Source organism: Trachypithecus francoisi, unplaced genomic scaffold (assembly GCF_009764315.1).
Source record: "Trachypithecus francoisi isolate TF-2019V2 unplaced genomic scaffold, Tfra_2.0 Lachesis_group0, whole genome shotgun sequence".
NCBI lineage: Eukaryota > Metazoa > Chordata > Mammalia > Primates > Cercopithecidae > Trachypithecus > Trachypithecus francoisi.
In genome coordinates this window covers 14,660,453-14,678,095 of record NW_022681453.1, presented here as the reverse complement: position 1 = coordinate 14,678,095, position 17,643 = coordinate 14,660,453, and the positions used below count along the sequence as shown (strand labels likewise).

General features: G+C 40.6%; 1 protein-coding gene across 3 annotated transcripts in view; it reads left to right on the top strand.

Annotated features, from left to right (window-relative positions):
- The window catches only part of SETD2 (SET domain containing 2, histone lysine methyltransferase), a 150,263-nt gene that overhangs the window by 123,904 nt on the left and 8,716 nt on the right, over nt 1-17,643 (top strand). For all 3 annotated transcript variants that reach the window (XR_004435802.1, XM_033205307.1, XM_033205313.1), the window contains 2 exons: nt 2,400-2,539; nt 7,091-7,202. Coding sequence is in view for 2 of the 3 variants with exons in the window: in XM_033205307.1 (XP_033061198.1) it covers nt 2,400-2,539; nt 7,091-7,202 (252 nt within the window). In the remaining variant the exon portion in view is untranslated. The remainder of the gene's footprint in view (nt 1-2,399; nt 2,540-7,090; nt 7,203-17,643) is intronic.

Sequence of the window (17,643 nt, the reverse complement as noted above, 5' to 3'; positions counted from 1 at the left end):
CAGTGAGCTGAGATCCGGCCACTGCACTCCAGCCTGGGTGACAGAGTGAGACTCCGTCTCAAAAAAAAAAAAAAAAAAAAAAAATTTTCTAGACCAGCTATCTATTAGTATTTACCACTTACAGGTTGTGTATCCCTTATCTGAGCTTTAGGGGACCAGAAGTATTTCACATTTCAGAATTTTATGGATTCTGGAATATCTGCATTGTAATTACCGCTTGAGCATCCCTAATTTGAAAATCTGTAACTTGAAATGTTCCAATAAGCATTTCCTTTGAACATGGCCTTTGAGTGTCATGTCAGCACTCAAGATGTTTTGTATTTTTGTATTAGGGCTGCTTAACCTGTACTAGAATATGATACTGTACTAGTCACCATGGACTAGGCATGTAGAATTGTGTGATATACTTCACTATACATGTACAATGTTTTTAAAAAATTTTTATACAATGTTTAATATTAAGATAAGCTTTTGGTATTCTGCAACATATGTAGGAGGATATGGTGAAATCTCAAAGTGTTGTTGTTTTCAGATAAAGTGGAAAATAAGAGGTTGGCATGGGAAACAATTGAAAAACTGAACAGAATAGCGTGGTCAAATCAGCACTTTAGAACACTGACAGTTCTGGAGAAAGCTCTGGTAGCAATCCAACAATTGATGGTGGCTTTAGACAGGATTAGTGAAGATGGACTAAAAATACTGTATGTGAGACAACAGGACAATAAGATAATGTGTACTTAGAGCAGATGTTTGAGTAGTTGTTATGAGTTGAGCCCTTCTAGGCCTTTTTTTTTTTTTTTTTTTTTTTTTTTTTTTTTTTTTTTGGAGTCTTGCTTTGTTGCCCAGGCGGGAGTGCAGTGGTTTGATCTCAGCTCACTGCAAGCTCCGCCTCCCGGTTTCCGCCATTCTCCTGCCTCAGCCTCCCGAGTAGCTGGGACTACAGGCGCCCGCCACCTCGCCCGGCTAGTTTTTTTTGTATTTTTAGTAGAGACGGGGTTTCACCATGTTGGCCAGGATGATCTCAAACTCCTGACCGCGTGAGCCACTGTGCCCAGCTGACTAGGCCTTTTTAATACAAACATAAATAAGTTTCCATTTATATTCTTAAAAGCTGATCTTTCAAATAAGAGAGAGATGATGGTCACAAGAGAAAATGATGACTACACTAAAAATAGAGTTTTGTGTTGGGAATAAGTACTGAATGGTTTGGAATATATTTTTTCTTTTTTGCCTTAAACTATTAAGAGATAAGTGGTTTGGAATATTAAATGACACAGAAGCTTGGGGAAAAGAGGTCACTTTATAAGCTAAAGGATGGGGTAATGGAGGAATTGAAACTTAAGCTGGGCCAAAAAACCCTAGCTAGGTGAAATAAGAGTAAAGAAGAGTATACACAAAGCAAGAATGCTCAAAGACCCATGTTTGCTTAAAAAGTGAACACATTTTATCTGAGCCTGGGGTCTTCAGGTTCCTCTTTACCTATGCAAGTAAAGGTAAAGCTGAAAAAAGTATTCTTCATTAATAGGCTTGAAAGAAGGAACAAGTATATATTCTTGTGATTGTTAGTCTGCTAGGGCTGCCGTAGCAAAATACCACAGAGTGAGTGGATTAAATAACAGAAATTTTCTCACAGTTCTTGAGGCTGGAAGTCCAAGATCAAAGTGTCAGCAGTGTTGGTTTCTCCTGAGGCCTATCTCCTTGGCTTGCAAATGGCTACCTTCTTGCTGTATATGCCTTTTCTCTGTGAATGTCCTCTGGTGTCACTTCTCTTCTAATAAGGACACCATCCTATTAGATAAAGTCCTCACTCTTATGACTTCATTAATCTTAGTTAGCTCTTTACAGGCCCTGTGTCCCAGTAACAGTCACAGCAGGATTAGGGCTTCAACATACATGTTTTGGGGAAACAAAAATCAGTCCATAAGTGATTTTGAGGTTTTTATGTTTTTCAGAATGTGGCACTAATATTTTATAGTTTTGAGGTTTCAAGTACAGAAAAAATATAATGGATAAATGTTAACATTCTGTCATATTTGCTTCTCAGGGGTTTTTTTGGTTTTTCTTTTTTTTTTTTTTTAAGATAAAGATATTTCTGGAGCCCATTTGCCTTAGAATTGGTGTTTTAAAGCTGAAAAATGCTGCTCTATATGATAAACTGCTGACTGTTTTTTAATATGGTATTTTGGATGGTAAACTTAGAGCCAACTGTCAGTTTTCTGATAGCTCTGTAAAGCTCTTTATATATACTGTCCCTTATTTCCTATATTGTACCTTTCCTTTATCCTTTTTTTAAGAGGAGGTAGATGTACATTTTTGCATATTTAAGTGGACTATTTTGTCCTATTCAGCCAGATTAAGAGAGATATCACTGATCAAAAATGTATGTGTTTTCTTTGTAGTCTGAAATGGTTGTGACAAATAATCTCTTGGATCTGCCGCCCCCCTCTCCACCCAAACCAAAAACCATTGTCTTACCTCCCAATTGGAAGACAGCCCGAGATCCAGAAGGGAAGATTTATTACTACCATGTGATCACAAGGTAAGAAGAGCTGTATGGGCATTCCCATGTCTGCTTTTACTTGATCAAAGAAGTTGCCACTATAAGGGGAGTTTTACAGTTGTAAACTTCTTGTCATTAGCTGTTCACTGCACTTGAAGGCTGCTGGATTTCCAGAATGACATCTTAAATGTATTTTAGACCTTAGACTCTGGGTTTTTAAAAATTTGTTTTAGTGTATTTTTATTTTATTTATTTTGTCACGCAGGCTGGAGTACAGTGGTGTGATCTCGACTCACTGCAACCTCTACCTCCCATGGTCAAGTGATTCTCATGCCTCAGCCTCCCCCAGTAGCTGGGATTTCAGGCATGTACCACCATGCCTGGCTAATTTTTGTGTTTTTAGTGGAGACGGGATTTCACCTTATTGGTCAGGCTGGTCTCGAACTCCTGACCTCAGGTGATCCACCTGCCTTGGCCTCCCAAAGTGTTGGGATTGAGCCACCGCATCCGGCAGTTTTGGTATATTTTTAATCCACAAGACTCTTGGAGAAAGCTAAGGAGATTTTTTAAATGTTTCTTCATCTAATATTGTAAAGTATCAGAGGTCACAGACATCTTTTCTGTAAAAGGCCAGAAAATAAATATTTTGGGTTTGGCCAGCCAAGCAGTCTGTATCGTAGCTACTCAACTCTGCTGTTGAATTTTTTTTTACTGACAGCACTCTTCTATTTCCAAATTAAATAGCTAGATTGTTTATCCTTGACACATATTATTTACGCTTGTTATAGAAAGCAAATATAGTAGAAAAGTACTAAAAAGGAAGTATAATTACTGGAGCTGCCACTACTGAGAGATAACTAATGTTTTTAAAATACCTTTTAGACAGATAGCTTTATGTAGGTATATGTACTTTGTGTGTGTGTGTGTGTGTGTGTGTGTATATACACTCATCTATATACTCTTACGTAAATTGTTAAGATACATGTTTTTGTAGTCTGCTTTATTTACTAATCTATTTTATAGAGCTTTATCAATTAACATAGAACTATGGAATTTTTTCTTGAAAAAAATTTTTTTTTCTTTTTTTTGTAGAGACAGAGTCTTGCTTTGTTGCCCAGACTGATCTTCACGAACTCGTGGCTTCAAGCGATCCTCCCACCTAAGCTTCCCAAAATGCTGGGATGACAGGCCTGAGGCACCACACCCAGCTACAACTGTTAGTTTTAGTAATTGTTTATACTTTGTTGCAGGGCTGGCAAACTATGCCCACAGGCCACTTGTTTTGGCACATAAAGTTTTATTGGAGCACAACCATGCACATTTGCTTACAAATTGTCCACGGTTGCTTTCACACTACAATGACAGAGTAGTTGTGATAGAAACCATATGGCTCACAGGTCAAAATATTTATCATCTAATCATTTACAGAGAAAGTTTGCCAACCCCTGCTCTATTGTATAGCTATATCAAATTGTATTTAACTGATTCTGATTGATAGGTCTTCACTATTTTATATGTAACTATATAACCCTGGACATCCTTAGGGACACTAATCTTACTACTTCTTCAAGAGGGTACCTGGAAGTGGAATTGTTGGGCAAAACAGGTACACATTTTAAATTGAGAAATATTGTCAGCTTACCATTAAACAATAGTTTGTATAAATTTGGACTCTCACAAAAAAAAGTGTGTATAAGTTCCTTTTAGTCACGTACAGCAGCTCATGCCTGTAATCCTGATGCTTTGGGAGGCTGGGGCAGGAGGATCGCTTGAGCCCAGGAGTTTGAGACCAGCTTGGGCACCATAGTGAAACCCCATCTCTACAAAAAATACAAAATTAGCTGGGCATGGTGGTGTGCACCTGTAGTCACAACTAGTTGGGAGACTTGAGGCAAGAGGATCACTTGAGGCAGGAGGTCAGATCTGTAGTGAGCCATGATTGTGCCCCACTGCATTCCGGGCTGGGTGACAGAGCAAGACCTTGTCTCAAAAAAAAAAAAAAAAATCCTTTTCCATCATGTCCTCTCTTTTAATCTTGCAAGTCTAACAGGTGGGAAATATTTTTATTTTCAGCTATTTTACTATTGAGATGGGATGTCTTCGTTGGATTGTTGGTCATTTGTATATTTTGTGAGTTATTTGTTTGGGGCATCTACCCATTTTCTGTCTAGTGTTAGATTTCTTTATCAAGAGTATTGCAGATGTTTTTGTCTTGTGACATAAAGACGTTTAAAATTTTCATATATTTTCCCTTTATGCTTTCTGCTTAGAAGGGCCTTCCTTATTCGCATTAAAATGCTTCTATAGGCTGGGTGCAGTGGCTCAACGCCTGTAATCCCAGCACTCTGGGAGGCCAGGACGGGCAGATCACCTGATTTCAGGAGTTCAAGACCAACCTGGCCAACATGGTGAAACCCTGTCTCTACTCCAGATACAAAAATTAGTTGGGCGTGGTGGCAGGTGCCTGTAAATCCCTGCTACTTGGGAAGCTGAGAGGCAGGAGAATTAATATTCTATCAATCTTCCAAAAATAAAAATCATTTGAGCCAGACATGGTGGCTCACGCCTGTAATCCCAGCACTTTGGGAGGCTGAGGCGTGCAAATCATGAGGTCAGGAGTTCGAAACCATCCTGACCAACATGGTGAAACCCTGCCTCTACTAAAAATACAAAAATTAGCCAGGCGTGGTGGCATGTGCCTGTAATCCTAGCTACTCAGGAGGCTGACGCAGGAGAATCGCTTGAACCCAGGAGGCAGAGGTTGCAGTGAGCTGAGATCACGCCATTGCACTCCAGCCTGGGCGACAGAGTGAGACTCTATCTCAGAATCAAAAAAAAAAAAAAAAAGTTTGTATTTCTTATTTATATGTGTACCTTTCCTGTCTTTTCTAGGTTTTATCTGGTAGCTAAGAACAGACATATATATATATATATTTGTTCAGTTTCTATGATAACACCCTTAGCTGCTTGTGGTTCTTTTATTATGATAGAAATGTTGAGCCTTTTAAAATAAATGAGTTCCATAGGTCAGAGGTAAGCCTATTTTTACAACTATATACATACACACACACACACACACACACACACACACAGATTTATATCGAGTGTCTTTAATGTTGTTATGTTGTTGACTAAAGATTGATGTGGTGGTAAAGCAGAAGATTGTAGTGACAAGATTGACCTACCAGATTTGTTAGATCCTTTGAGGCTTTTGACATTTTAAGTCACTGTCCTCATAACATTCTCTGTTACAGCTGGCTTCAGACTCCTGAACGTGAATATCCTTACTTCCACTTTTTATCCTACAGATCTTTCTCTAAAAAGAAAAATCTTTGCCTGCTTATTTTCAAAATGACTGTAAACATTTAATGAGTTAACCTGGCTGAAACCTTCTTTTTGCAGTTGGTCAAGAATATTTTTTAGCAGAGAGTACAGGTTTTTGTGTTTTTGTTTTTGTTTTTTTTTTTTTTTTGAGATGGAGTCTCGCTCTGTCGCCCAGGCTGGAGTGCAGTGGCCGGATCTCAGCTCACTGCAAGCTCCGCCTCCCAGGTTTATGCCATTCTCCTGCTTCAGCCTCCCGAGTAGCTGGGACTACAGGCGCCCGCCACCTTGCCCGGCTAGATTTTTGTATTTTTTAGTAGAGACGGGGTTTCACTGTGTTAGCCAGGATGGTCTTGATCTCCTGACCTCGTGATCCACCCGTCTCGGCCTCCCAAAGTGCTGGGATTACAGGCTTGAGCCACCGCGCCCGGCCTGTTTGTTTTTTAAGATGGAGTTTCACTCTTGTTGCCCAGGCTGGAGTGCAATGGCACGATCTCGGCTCACTGCAACCTCTGCCTCCCAGGTTGAAGATATTCTACTGACTCAGCCTCCTGAGTAGCTGGGATTACAGGCGCCTGCCACCACGACTGGCTAAATTTTTGTATTTTTAGTAGAGATGGGGTTTCACCGTGTTGGCCAGGCTGGTCTCAAACTCCTGACCTCAGGTAATCCACCCGCCTCAGCCTCCCAAAGTGCTGGGAGTACAGGCATGAGCCACCATGCCTGGCCTAGGGTACAAGTTTTTAACCTGTACGTATTTTTCTTGTCAGTCATTAAACTAAAGGGGCAGAACTATTAAAAAGAAAACTCCTAAAGCAAGGGATAATTTTCTCACATGGTCAAGGATTGCAAGATATGATTTATTTTGCTCCAATTTTATGCTAGGTACAGTCACTGTTTACCTCTTCATCTACAGAGGGGTGACATAGGCAGGGACCTATTTCTTGTACATTTTAGGCTTTGCTGAGTCTTACTTGCATGACATTAAGAGTCAGGTGAGAGACAGGATGTTCGGATTTACTGCTCTTTTTGACATCCAGTCAGTGTTGCCACATCATTGCCCACAGAAATATGGACAATGAGGAGGGGCATGTCTTTGTGCTGAAGTCATTGCTGTTAGGAAGATAGAAAAAGTTTGTCTCTAACTCATGGAGCTGACTTATTCTATGTCTTATTGTATGTTGTGTTTTATGTATGTATGAACAGTGATGTTTATGTCAGGATTCTGTTTCCTAGCCCTGACAGCATGGCTGTTTTTTCTCTTTCTAGGCAGACTCAGTGGGATCCTCCTACTTGGGAAAGTCCAGGAGATGATGCCAGCCTTGAGCATGAAGCTGAGATGGACCTGGGAACTCCAACATATGATGAAAACCCCATGAAGGTGAGTGTGGCTTACACATGTATTTCCTGATCATTTGGGAGTCTTTGTTCTGTCATTCTATAAGGCCAGTAGTCACATGGTCTTGGGATTCTTTTTTCCTTATTCTGAAAAATAAGTGAGTAACCATGCATGTATCAAGGTGTAGAGATGAAGTCGGGGGAAAGAATGGTCTTTTTTAGACATTCAGAGACTCAGATGCATGCTAACTACTTCCTCATTTGAGGGAGATAAAGGCTAAGAATTGTGAGGGGTGTTCAAAACACCCCTTACTATGATTGCTTCAGGGCCTCTCTTGTTCTCTTTGCTTTTTTTTTTTTTTTTTTTTTTTTTTTTTAAAGGAGATGGAGTCTCACTCTGTTACCCAGGCTGGAGTGCAGTGGCACAATCTCAGCTCACTGTAACCTCTGCCTCCTGGGTTCAAGCAATTCTCATGCCTTAACCTCCCGAGTAGCTGGGACTACAGATGTGCACTCCATGCCCGGCTAATGTTTGTATTTTTAGTAGAGATGAGATTTCGTCATGTTGCCCAGACTGGCCTTGAACTCCTGACCTCAAGCAGTCTGGCTGCTTCAGCCTCCCAAAGTGTTGGGATTACAGGCATAAGCCACCACAGCTGACCATATGAAGTGTCTTGAATGAAATCAGATATCATATTTTTATGTTCTAAAACCTGAATAATATTTTTTTAATTTTGAAAATAATTAAGTACTTCACTGGTTAAATTATTGGGAATAGGTGGAAGAAGGAAGAGGGAAGACAAGGAGCTGGAGTGAGAAGGGATTAAAGTAGAAATGAATTCATTCTTCTGTTTATATTTTATTCACTTTTGGAGGAAATGTTTTTCTCTTTTCACATGTGTTTGGCATTTGCAAAAAGATACACACTTAAATTCAATCCATGTGGAGTCTGCTAAATTTCAAATGAATCACATAAATCACGTAGCCACTTCACTCTAGCTGTTGTGCTGTCTTGTTTCCTGAATCATTTAGGAATATGCCCAGGCCTGCTAAGCACTTGCCATTTAAATTATATGTAAGCTTAAATACAAACAAAAATCACAACTCCCATTTCCAGACTTCTGTACTGTGTTAGTTACATCTTTTGAAAAATAAACAAAGGGATTAAGAAAAGATCTGGTGCAGCAATATAGCTGAGTTCTGGGACCAAGTTTATAAAGCATGTTGGAGGCCTTACCCTTCTTGTAAGCCCAAATTCATGGGCACCGTAACTATTAATCTCGATGCAGTCTTTTGGTCTAGTATATGCATATTAAATTATGGCCTTTCAGAACAAATGAGGAATGGGCATGAAGTTCACTGCTGCTTATTTAATGCTCAAGGAATTGCCTTTCTTATATGAAGACCTGTATTAGGAAATCCAGGTCGTCAAACTAGCCAAGCATAAAGTAGGAGCTGAGAAGTAGGAGCCAAGTAAAAGGGCAGCTTATGTGCCATGCTACATAATTAGACCTTCATTCTCTGGCTAGCTGGTGAGAAAGGGAAACCTTTAAAGTGATTTGAGCAGTGACATTTGCCTTTTACAAGGCTGTCTGCTGGAGATGGACTGGAGGGGTTGACTCTAGAGCTGGCACCTTCACAATGAGCTTATTGTAATAGTTAGGTCTACTCAGCACCCAACGGCACCAGGCACCACCTGTTAAAAACACAGAGTCTCACTCCCTTTCCCAGACCTGGTAGATCAGAATCTGAAGTGATACAAGGTCCCAAGGTAATTACACATTCAAGTCTAAATAATTGGCAGTATTGTTTGTGATCGACTGTAAGAGAAGCATTATCATAAAACTTTACTATATCCAACCACCCAGAGTGAGTATATTTGTCAGGTTATGTTTGATCTTTACTCCTCTGTTACCGTAGGTGCATGTGTGCCTGGGGAGTAGACTGTTGGAAGTATTATATCCAAAAGGCAATGCCTGAATTATAATCCACTAGCTTGGAACTTTGGATCTCTAAATACACATTTTAAATCACACAGATCTGAACTTAATCTCACTCTTTTACATTTTGGTTATTTATCAGACATTTGAGTTCCTATTCCACACAAATGCCATGCCCAGACCTGGGGATACAAAAGCAGTATAAGGCAAGGTTATTGCTCCCAGGGGTCAAGGTTTGAAAATGTACAGTATTATGTGGTTAAGTGGTAAACTGAGGGATTTATTTATTTTGTCATTTGGTTTGCTTTGATTTGTTTTTAGAGGCAGGGTCTCCCTCACTCTGTAGCCCAGGCTGGAGTACAGTGGTACAAGCATAGCTTACTGTAACCTTGAACTCCCGGGCTCAAGTAATTCTTTTGTCTCAGCCTCCTGAGTAGCCAGGACTATAGGTACGTTCCACCATGCCTGGCTAATTTTTAAAAATTTTTGTAGAGACAACAAACAAGGACTTCAGAGGCCTGCAAAAGAAAATATAGTCTATCCTAGGAAGGAAAAGAGCACTAAACTAAATCTAACACTTAATTCACAATTAATTCTGATATATTGATATGTTCATGTTTGTTGGGGGAGGTACATGTATAAAAATGAAAGGGAACGGGAGATTATAAAGAGAAAACATTCCTCCTAATACTAGCTCTTAACTGCCTCGGGGGGTTATAGAGTAGTACTTCTAATGGAGATTCAAAGATGTCAGCTTCACTCAGTTGTTAGAGAAGATTGGAGAGGCCCTTTTATTCTTTTCTGCCATTGTATGTATACATAAATAAATCCCTCCTGGGATTCAAATAATAATAATGAGAGTGTACAAAGAAGCTGCCAAATGTATTTCCTGTTGTGAACAAATAAAGGTAGAGAGATCTTTTCTCCTAAAAAGAATCATCATAGGCTAGGCACGGCAGCTCACTTTGGGAGGCCAAGGTGGCCGGATCACTTGAGCCCAGGAGTTCAAGACTAGCCTAGCCAACATGGTGAAACCTTGTGGCTCACGCCTGCATTCCCAGGACTTTGGGAGGCCCAGGCGGGTGGATCACCTGAGGTCAGGAGTTTGAGACCAGCCTGGCCCACATGGTGAAACCCTGTCTCTACTAAAAATAGAAAAATTAGCTGGGCATGGTGGCACATGCCTGAGCACATAGTAATCCCAGCTGCTTGAAAGGCTGAGGCAAGAGAATCGCTTGAACCCCAGAGACAGGGGTTGCAGTGAGCCGAGATTGCACCCCTGCATTCCAACCTGGGCAACATGAACAAGACTCTGTCTCAAAAAAAATAAAAAGAGAGAATATGATCAAACCACGACAGGGCTTATAACTTTAGTTACTTGAGTGCAAGTGTTAAGATTTGGTCTTGGTTTTCAGTCAGAAATTCACATATAGAATCAATCAGATTAATTTCTGTATACCCAAGAGCTGAGTTCTTAGGAGATACGCACATTCCCCTAGACTTCAGACCAGCCTCTTTCTAGATTGCTTCTTCTTCAAGTCTGTCCCTGCCTACACTGGCAGTCCTGCACCACCTGCCTCCTCAGCATGGTACAAGCGGTTGCTTATAGCTCTGTCTTGCTTTTTCATCCTGGGAACATAGAAGTAACTCAACCAGAGGAAGTTATGAGGACTTTGTGAGAAAGTCCTTTAAAGCATTTGAGCTTTAAAGGATGAGGAATTTTTCAGTAAGCAAAGATAGGCTAAAAGGAAAGCTGGAGCAAAGGCAGGGAAGGAGGGGAATGTTTGGGATATGTTTGGGGAATAGCTCTGTTTACTTGTAGGAGGAACATAGGCATCATAAAACTTGTAATCCAGCATGAGGTTAGAAGGGCATTGTTGGGGATAGACCTTGGGAATTTGAAAATGTAAAAGAATATGAACCTTTGTATGGTGGGAAACCTTTGAATTTTTTTTAGTAAAATTTATCTCGAGGCTTATGTCTGTAGGCCCTAAAATTCAGAAATGATACTGTAAATAAAGGAATTGACAAGTACTTGCGCAAAGCAATTCAGTCTTTAAGGATGGCTTTTTTTTCCCCCCCGCTCTGAGACAGTCTCATTCTGTCACCCAGGCTGGAGTGCAGTGGTGCGATCTCAGCTCATTGCAACCTCCGCCTCCCAGGTTCAAACGATTCTCATGCCTCAGCCTACTGAGTAGCTGGGATTACAGGCACCTGCCCCCACACCTGGCTGATTTTTGTATTTGGAGTAGAGACGGGGTTTCACCATGTTGGCCAGGCTGGTCTTGAACTCCTGACTTCAGGTGATCCACTCGTCTTGGCCTCCCAAAGTGCTGGAATTACAGGTGTGAGCCACCCTGCCTGGCCAGGATGGTTATTTTATAACACCTTTTTGCTACTCATGACTCTGACAGTCCTCTGCCTTTTAATTGGTATGTTAAACATATCAGTAGGTTTGGACTTAAGATCCACCTTCTTGTTATTTGTTTTTATTTATTTATTTATTTTTGGAAACAGAGTCTTGCTCTGTCACCCGGGCTGGAGTGCAGTGGCATGATCTTGGCTCACTGCAATCTCTGCCTCCTGGGTTCAAGCAATTTTCCTGCCTCAGCCTCCTGAGTAGCTGGGATTACAGGCACCCGCCACCACGCCTGGCTAATTTTTGTATTTTTAGTAGAGACTGGGTTTCATGTTAGCCAGGCTGGTCTCAAACTCCTGACCTCAGGCGATCTACCTGCCTTAGCCTCCCAAAGTGCCCAACCTTATTATTTGTTTTTAAATTTTTATTTGTCTTTGCTTTCTTTTGGATTGATTTAGAATTTATTTCAGTATTCAGTGTTTTTGTTTTTGTTTTGTTTTTTTCCTACTGACTTAGCCATACCTCTTTATTTTATTTTATTTTTTATTTTTTTGAGCCATGGTCTCACTCTGTTTCCCAGGCTGGAGTGCAGTGGCACCATCAGGGCTCACTGTAGTCTCCACCTCCCAGGCCCACATGATCCTCCCGTCTTAGCCACCCAAGTAGCTAATTTTTGTACATTTTTGTAGAGGCAGGGTCTCGTGGTGTTGATGACCAGGCTGGTCTCAAACTTCTGGTGTCAAGCAATTTTCCTGTTGTGGCCTCCCAAAGTGCTGAGATTACAGGTGTGAGCTACCACACCTGGCCTGCTTTACTTCTTGGTGGTTAAGACAGTGGTTCTCAAAATGTTTGGTATGGGGACCTCTAGGGTTCCTAAGACCCTTTCAAGGGAGCCACAAGGTCAAAGCTGTTTTAATAATAATATGAAAAGGTTACGTTCCTCTGTCACATTTGGTACATTCACAAATATGCTATGGAATTTTCCAGGGGGCACATGACATATTTGAATACAGAAGGCAGTCAGACTTCAGCTATATTCTAAGTGAGATGTTAAAAGCGATTTCCAAAATGTAAAACTGCCACCCTTAACTGAATTGCTTTAGTTTTGGAAAGCAGTTATTTTTTACAAAAAATTATATTATTGTTATATAATAGATTTGCTAATGTTATTTTAAAATAATGCTTAATTTTTTCTCAGTTTAACTTAATTTCTAATAGGAAAATTTTGATAACTATAACCCATATGAATAAAAGCTCTTTGCAGTCCTCAGTGTTTTAAAAGTATAAAGGGATCTTGAGACCTACACATTTGAAAAACAGTATTGTAAGGTTTACAGTATGCATATTTATCTTATCACAATCTACCATTAAGTCCTGTATTTACCCACATATTTACCATTTCCAGCACTCTTCATTCTCTCATGTAGATTTGAATTTCCATCTGGAATCATTTTCCTTTAACCTAAAGAATTTCCTTTAACATTTCTAGTATTTCAGATCTACTGTTGATGCATTTTGTCAGCTTTTGTCTGAAGAAAGGTATTTATCTTACCACTTTTTAAAAAGTAGTGGTTTTTTTTGTTTTGTTTTGTTTTGTTTTTTTTGAGATGGAGTCTTGCTCTGTCGCCCAGGCTGGAGTGCAGTGGCATGATCTCGGCTCACTGCAAGCTCCGCCTCCCGGGTTCACGCCATTCTCCTGCCTCAGCCTTCCAAGTAGCTGGGACTACTGGCGCCCGCCACTACACCTGGCTAATTTTTTTGTATTGTTTAGTAGAGACGGGATTTCACTGTGTTAGCCAGGATGGTCTCGATCTCCTGACCTCGTGATCTGCCCGCCTTGGCCTCCCAGTGCTAGGATTACAGGCGTGAGCCACTGTGCCGCGCCATAGTCTTTATTTTTAAAGCACTTTTAGTTCTATTTTGGCATAGCAAAATTGAACAAGGAAGTACGGAGAGTTTCCATATACCCCCTGCCACTACACATGCACAAGCTTCCCTTTCTGTCAACATCAAAGCGCCAGAGTGGTACATTTGTTACAATTGATGAATCTACTATGACACATTATTACCACCCAAAGTCCATAATTTACATTAGGATTCATTCTTGGTATTGTACATTTGTGAGTTTTAACAAAGGTATTGTGTCATCTATATAGCATCATAGTAACATACAGAATAGTTTCACTGCCCTGAAAACCTTTTGAACCACCTCTGATTCATCATGCCTTCTCTCCTCATCTCTCTTTCCCGGTTCCTGGCAACCACTGATCTCTTTATGGTCTTCATAGTTTTCCTTTTTCCAGTAGTTAGTTACAGTAGGTAGCCTTTTCAGATTGGCTTCATTCACTTAGCAATATGCATTGAGGCTTCTACCATGTCTTTTCATGGCCTGATAGCTCATTTCCTTTTAGCACTGAATGTCTGAGTGTACCGCAGTTTATTTATCATTCACTTACTGAAGGACATCTTGGTTGCTTCCAACTTTTGGCAATTATAAATAAAGCTATTAAAAACATCCATGTGCAGGTTTATTATGACAGATACTTTCACTGGATATGGAATTCTAAATTTATGTTTTTTTCCTTTCAACACTTAAAAGATGTTTCCATTTTTTAATAATAGTTTATAATAAAAATATAATTATCTTTTCCCCCATATATCTTGATTTTGTCTTTTATAAACAGTTTTTTTTTTTTTTTTTTTGAGACGGAGTCTTGCTCTGTCGCCCAGGCTGGAGTGCAGTGGTGCGATCTTGGCTCACTGCAAGCTCCACCTCCCGGGCCCACGCCATTCTCCTGCCTCAGCCTCCTGAGTAGCTGGGACTACAGGCGCCCGCCACCGCGCCTGGCTAATTTTGTGTATTTTTAGTAGAGACGGGGTTTCACCATGTTAGCCAGGATGGTCTCGATCTCCTGACCTTGTGATCCGCCCGCCTCAGCCTCCCAAAATGCTGGGATTACAGGCGTGAGCCACTGTGCCTGGCCTATAAACAGTTTTTAGTGGTTTATGATATACTTTGGTTTTGTTTTCTTTGTGTTTAATCTGCTTTGATTCTTGTACATTTTAGATCCATGATTGGTAGTTTTCATCAAATATGGAAATTTTTTCAAATATATCTTTTTATACCATTGTCCCTTTTCCTGGGACTCCAATTATATACATGTTATTAAACCGCTTGATACTGTTTCACAGAGCACCACATCTCTGTCAAACTTTTTTCAGCTCTTTTCTCCCTATGCTTCAGTTTGCATGGTTTCTGTTGCCCTCTTTTTAAAGTTCACTGATTTACCTTCTGCTGTATTGAATTAGCTAAGCTCATCCATTGATTCATGTTAAAATTTCAGTTATATTTTTCTGCTCTCAAATTTTAATTTGCTTATTTTTAATAGTTTTAATTACTGTTTTATTTTTAACAGTACTCTCACTTCATTGTATTTTTCATTTTATTTTATTTTTTTTCGAGACAGGGTCTCACTGTGTTGCCCAGGCTGCAGTTCGGTGGTGCGATCTCGGCTCACTGCAACCTCCGCTTCCCAGGTTTAAGCGATTCTCCTGCCTCAGCCTCCCAAGTAGCTGGGATTACAGGCACCTGCTACCAAGCCCAGCTAATTTTTGTATTTTTATGGGGTTTTGCCCTGTTGGCCAGGCTAGTCTCAAACTCCTGACCTCAAGTGATCTGCCCATCTGGGCTTCCCAAAGTGCTGGGATTACAGGCGTGTGCCATCGCACCCGGCCATTTTTACTTCATTTAAATGTCCCCTTTTTGTAGTCAAGTCCCAGAATAAAATATTATTTTTAGGAATATGTTTAACTGAAAAACTGCATTTAAGTGTAGGCAGTTAAGCAAACTAACTTTGCATGATAAAGCCCCTATCAAGTATCTCATACTTAAGCAGGTACCTCCAAATCATAGTTTGTAGCCTTATTGTAGCTTTTTTCAAAATACATTTTATACCATGTGTTCCCCAGGAAATCCCTGGTATCTGCCTGTCAGGTTAAAGAGACAAGAAACACAATAGGACAGTGATTATATTTTTAAGTATTAGAGTGGTTAGAGTCCCAGGTATTCTATATGCAGACCACTATACTCATATTTGTATTTTATTTTTTATTTTGTTTTGTTTTATATTTGTATGTTTTAATAAGTTTCTGGTCCAAAGGCTTACATTTTTATAGAAGCTACAGTTTTAGGCCGGGCGTGGTGGCTGAAGCCTGTAATCCCAGCACTTTGGGAGGCCAAGACGGGCGGATCACGAGGTCAGGAGATCGAGACCATCCTGGCTAACACGGTGAAACCCCGTCTCTACTAAAAAATACAAAAAACTAGCTGGGCAAGGTGGCGGGCGCCTGTAGTCCCAGCTACTCGGGAGGCTGAGGCAGGAGAATGGTGTAAACCCAGGAGGCGGAGCTTGCAGTGAGCCGAGATTGTGCCACTGCACTCCAGCCTGGGCAACAGAACGAGACTCCGTCTCAAAAAAAAAAAAGAAGCTACAGTTTTAGTTCCACGACCAGATAAAGACAGGGGCAGCCCTGTGATCTACAAGATTGAAGGGTAGCTGGACGCAGTGGCTCACACCTGCATAATCCTAACACCTTGGGATGCCAAAGCAAAACCATTATAAAAATTTTTTTAAAAATTAGCCAGGCATTTTGGTGCACACGTGTAGTCCCAGCTGTTTCGGGGGCTGAGGTGGGAGAATCACCCAAACCCCAGAGGTCGAGGCTACAGTGAGCCAAGATCATGCCGCTGCACTCCAGTCTGGTGACAGAGTGAGACATTGTCTCCAAAAATAAATAAATAAATAAAAGTTTGGGGGAGTTTGATAGCTCAGGGTTAGAACCATTTCTTGGTGACACTGAGATGGTCGAGCTGGTCTACAACAAATCTATGTGAGGGAAACTTGGAAGTGTTGGCTGTCTTCATGGCCCCAAAGGCCTCTGCCCTGTGCACTACAGTGTGGCCATACTCCTGCCCCATGGTCAGGTAGGGCATGCTCAGCCAGTAGTGGTTCTCCAGATGACCAATCTACTGCCACCAGGAATGGTACTGTGGTTGGGGAGGGCAGTCAGGAACATGGTGCCACCTGTGCTTCTCTGTCCCTTTGGCCCAGTAGTTTTAATTTCTTCACTGTGTTCATGTTTTCTTTCATAACTGTGAAGATTTATAATAGCTTTTTAATAATCGCCTGCTATTTTCAGTTGAACACTGGACATTGTGACTGTTACGTTGTTGAGTTTCAAAATTTTGTTTCTTTCCATTAAAGGATGTTGAACTTTGTTCTGATAGTCAAGTTACTTGTGGATCACCTTGATTTTTTAGAGGCTGTTCTTAATCTTTGTTGGGTTGAGTGAAGAGTAATTTTTTCTGTAGGGTATCTCCTAAGTCATTGCCTGTCTGAGATCTCCATTGAATGCCACAGGTTATCTAATGGAGATCTCTTCACTTTAGCTGGTGGAAGCTCACTTGTTTCCCAGCCTTCTGTCAGCTCTGTGAATTGTTAGCTTACCTCATTTTGTCCCTTGTCTCAGGATCGTAGTTTAGTGCTGCTTAATGTCCAGTGTGTGCAAACTGCCTTTTTCATGTATTTTGTCTAGTTTTCCAGTTTTTAACTCTGAGAGGGCTAATTCATTTAACAGTTAATCTGTCATGACCAGAAGCACAAATCTGGACAAGCTTTTTTTTTTTTTTTTTTTTTTAAAAGCATCCTGGCTAACATGGTGAAGCCCTGACTCTACTAAAAAAAAAAAATACAAAAAATTATCTGGGCATGGTGGTGGGCGCCTGTAGTTCCAGGTACTTGGAAGGCTGAGGCAGGAGAATGACATGAACCAGGGAGGCAGTGGTTGCAGTGAGCCGAGATCATGCCATTGCACTCCAGCCTGGGCAACAAGAGCGAGACTGTCTCAAAAAAAAAAAACAAACCAGCAGCAGCAATATTGACATAATAAACCTAGTATAAAATCTAGTTGCTTTAGACTTACAATTTAATAGCTTTTAGTAAATTTACCAAATTATGCAGCCATTACCATAATCTGGTTTTAGAACATTTTCCTCCTCCCAGTAAGACCTCTCATACCCATTTGCAGTTACTTCCTAGCCCAGGCACTAATCCAGTGTTTTTTTTTTTTTTTTTTTTGAGATGGAGTCTCGCTCTATCTCAAAATGAGACTAAACATTGTGAGAC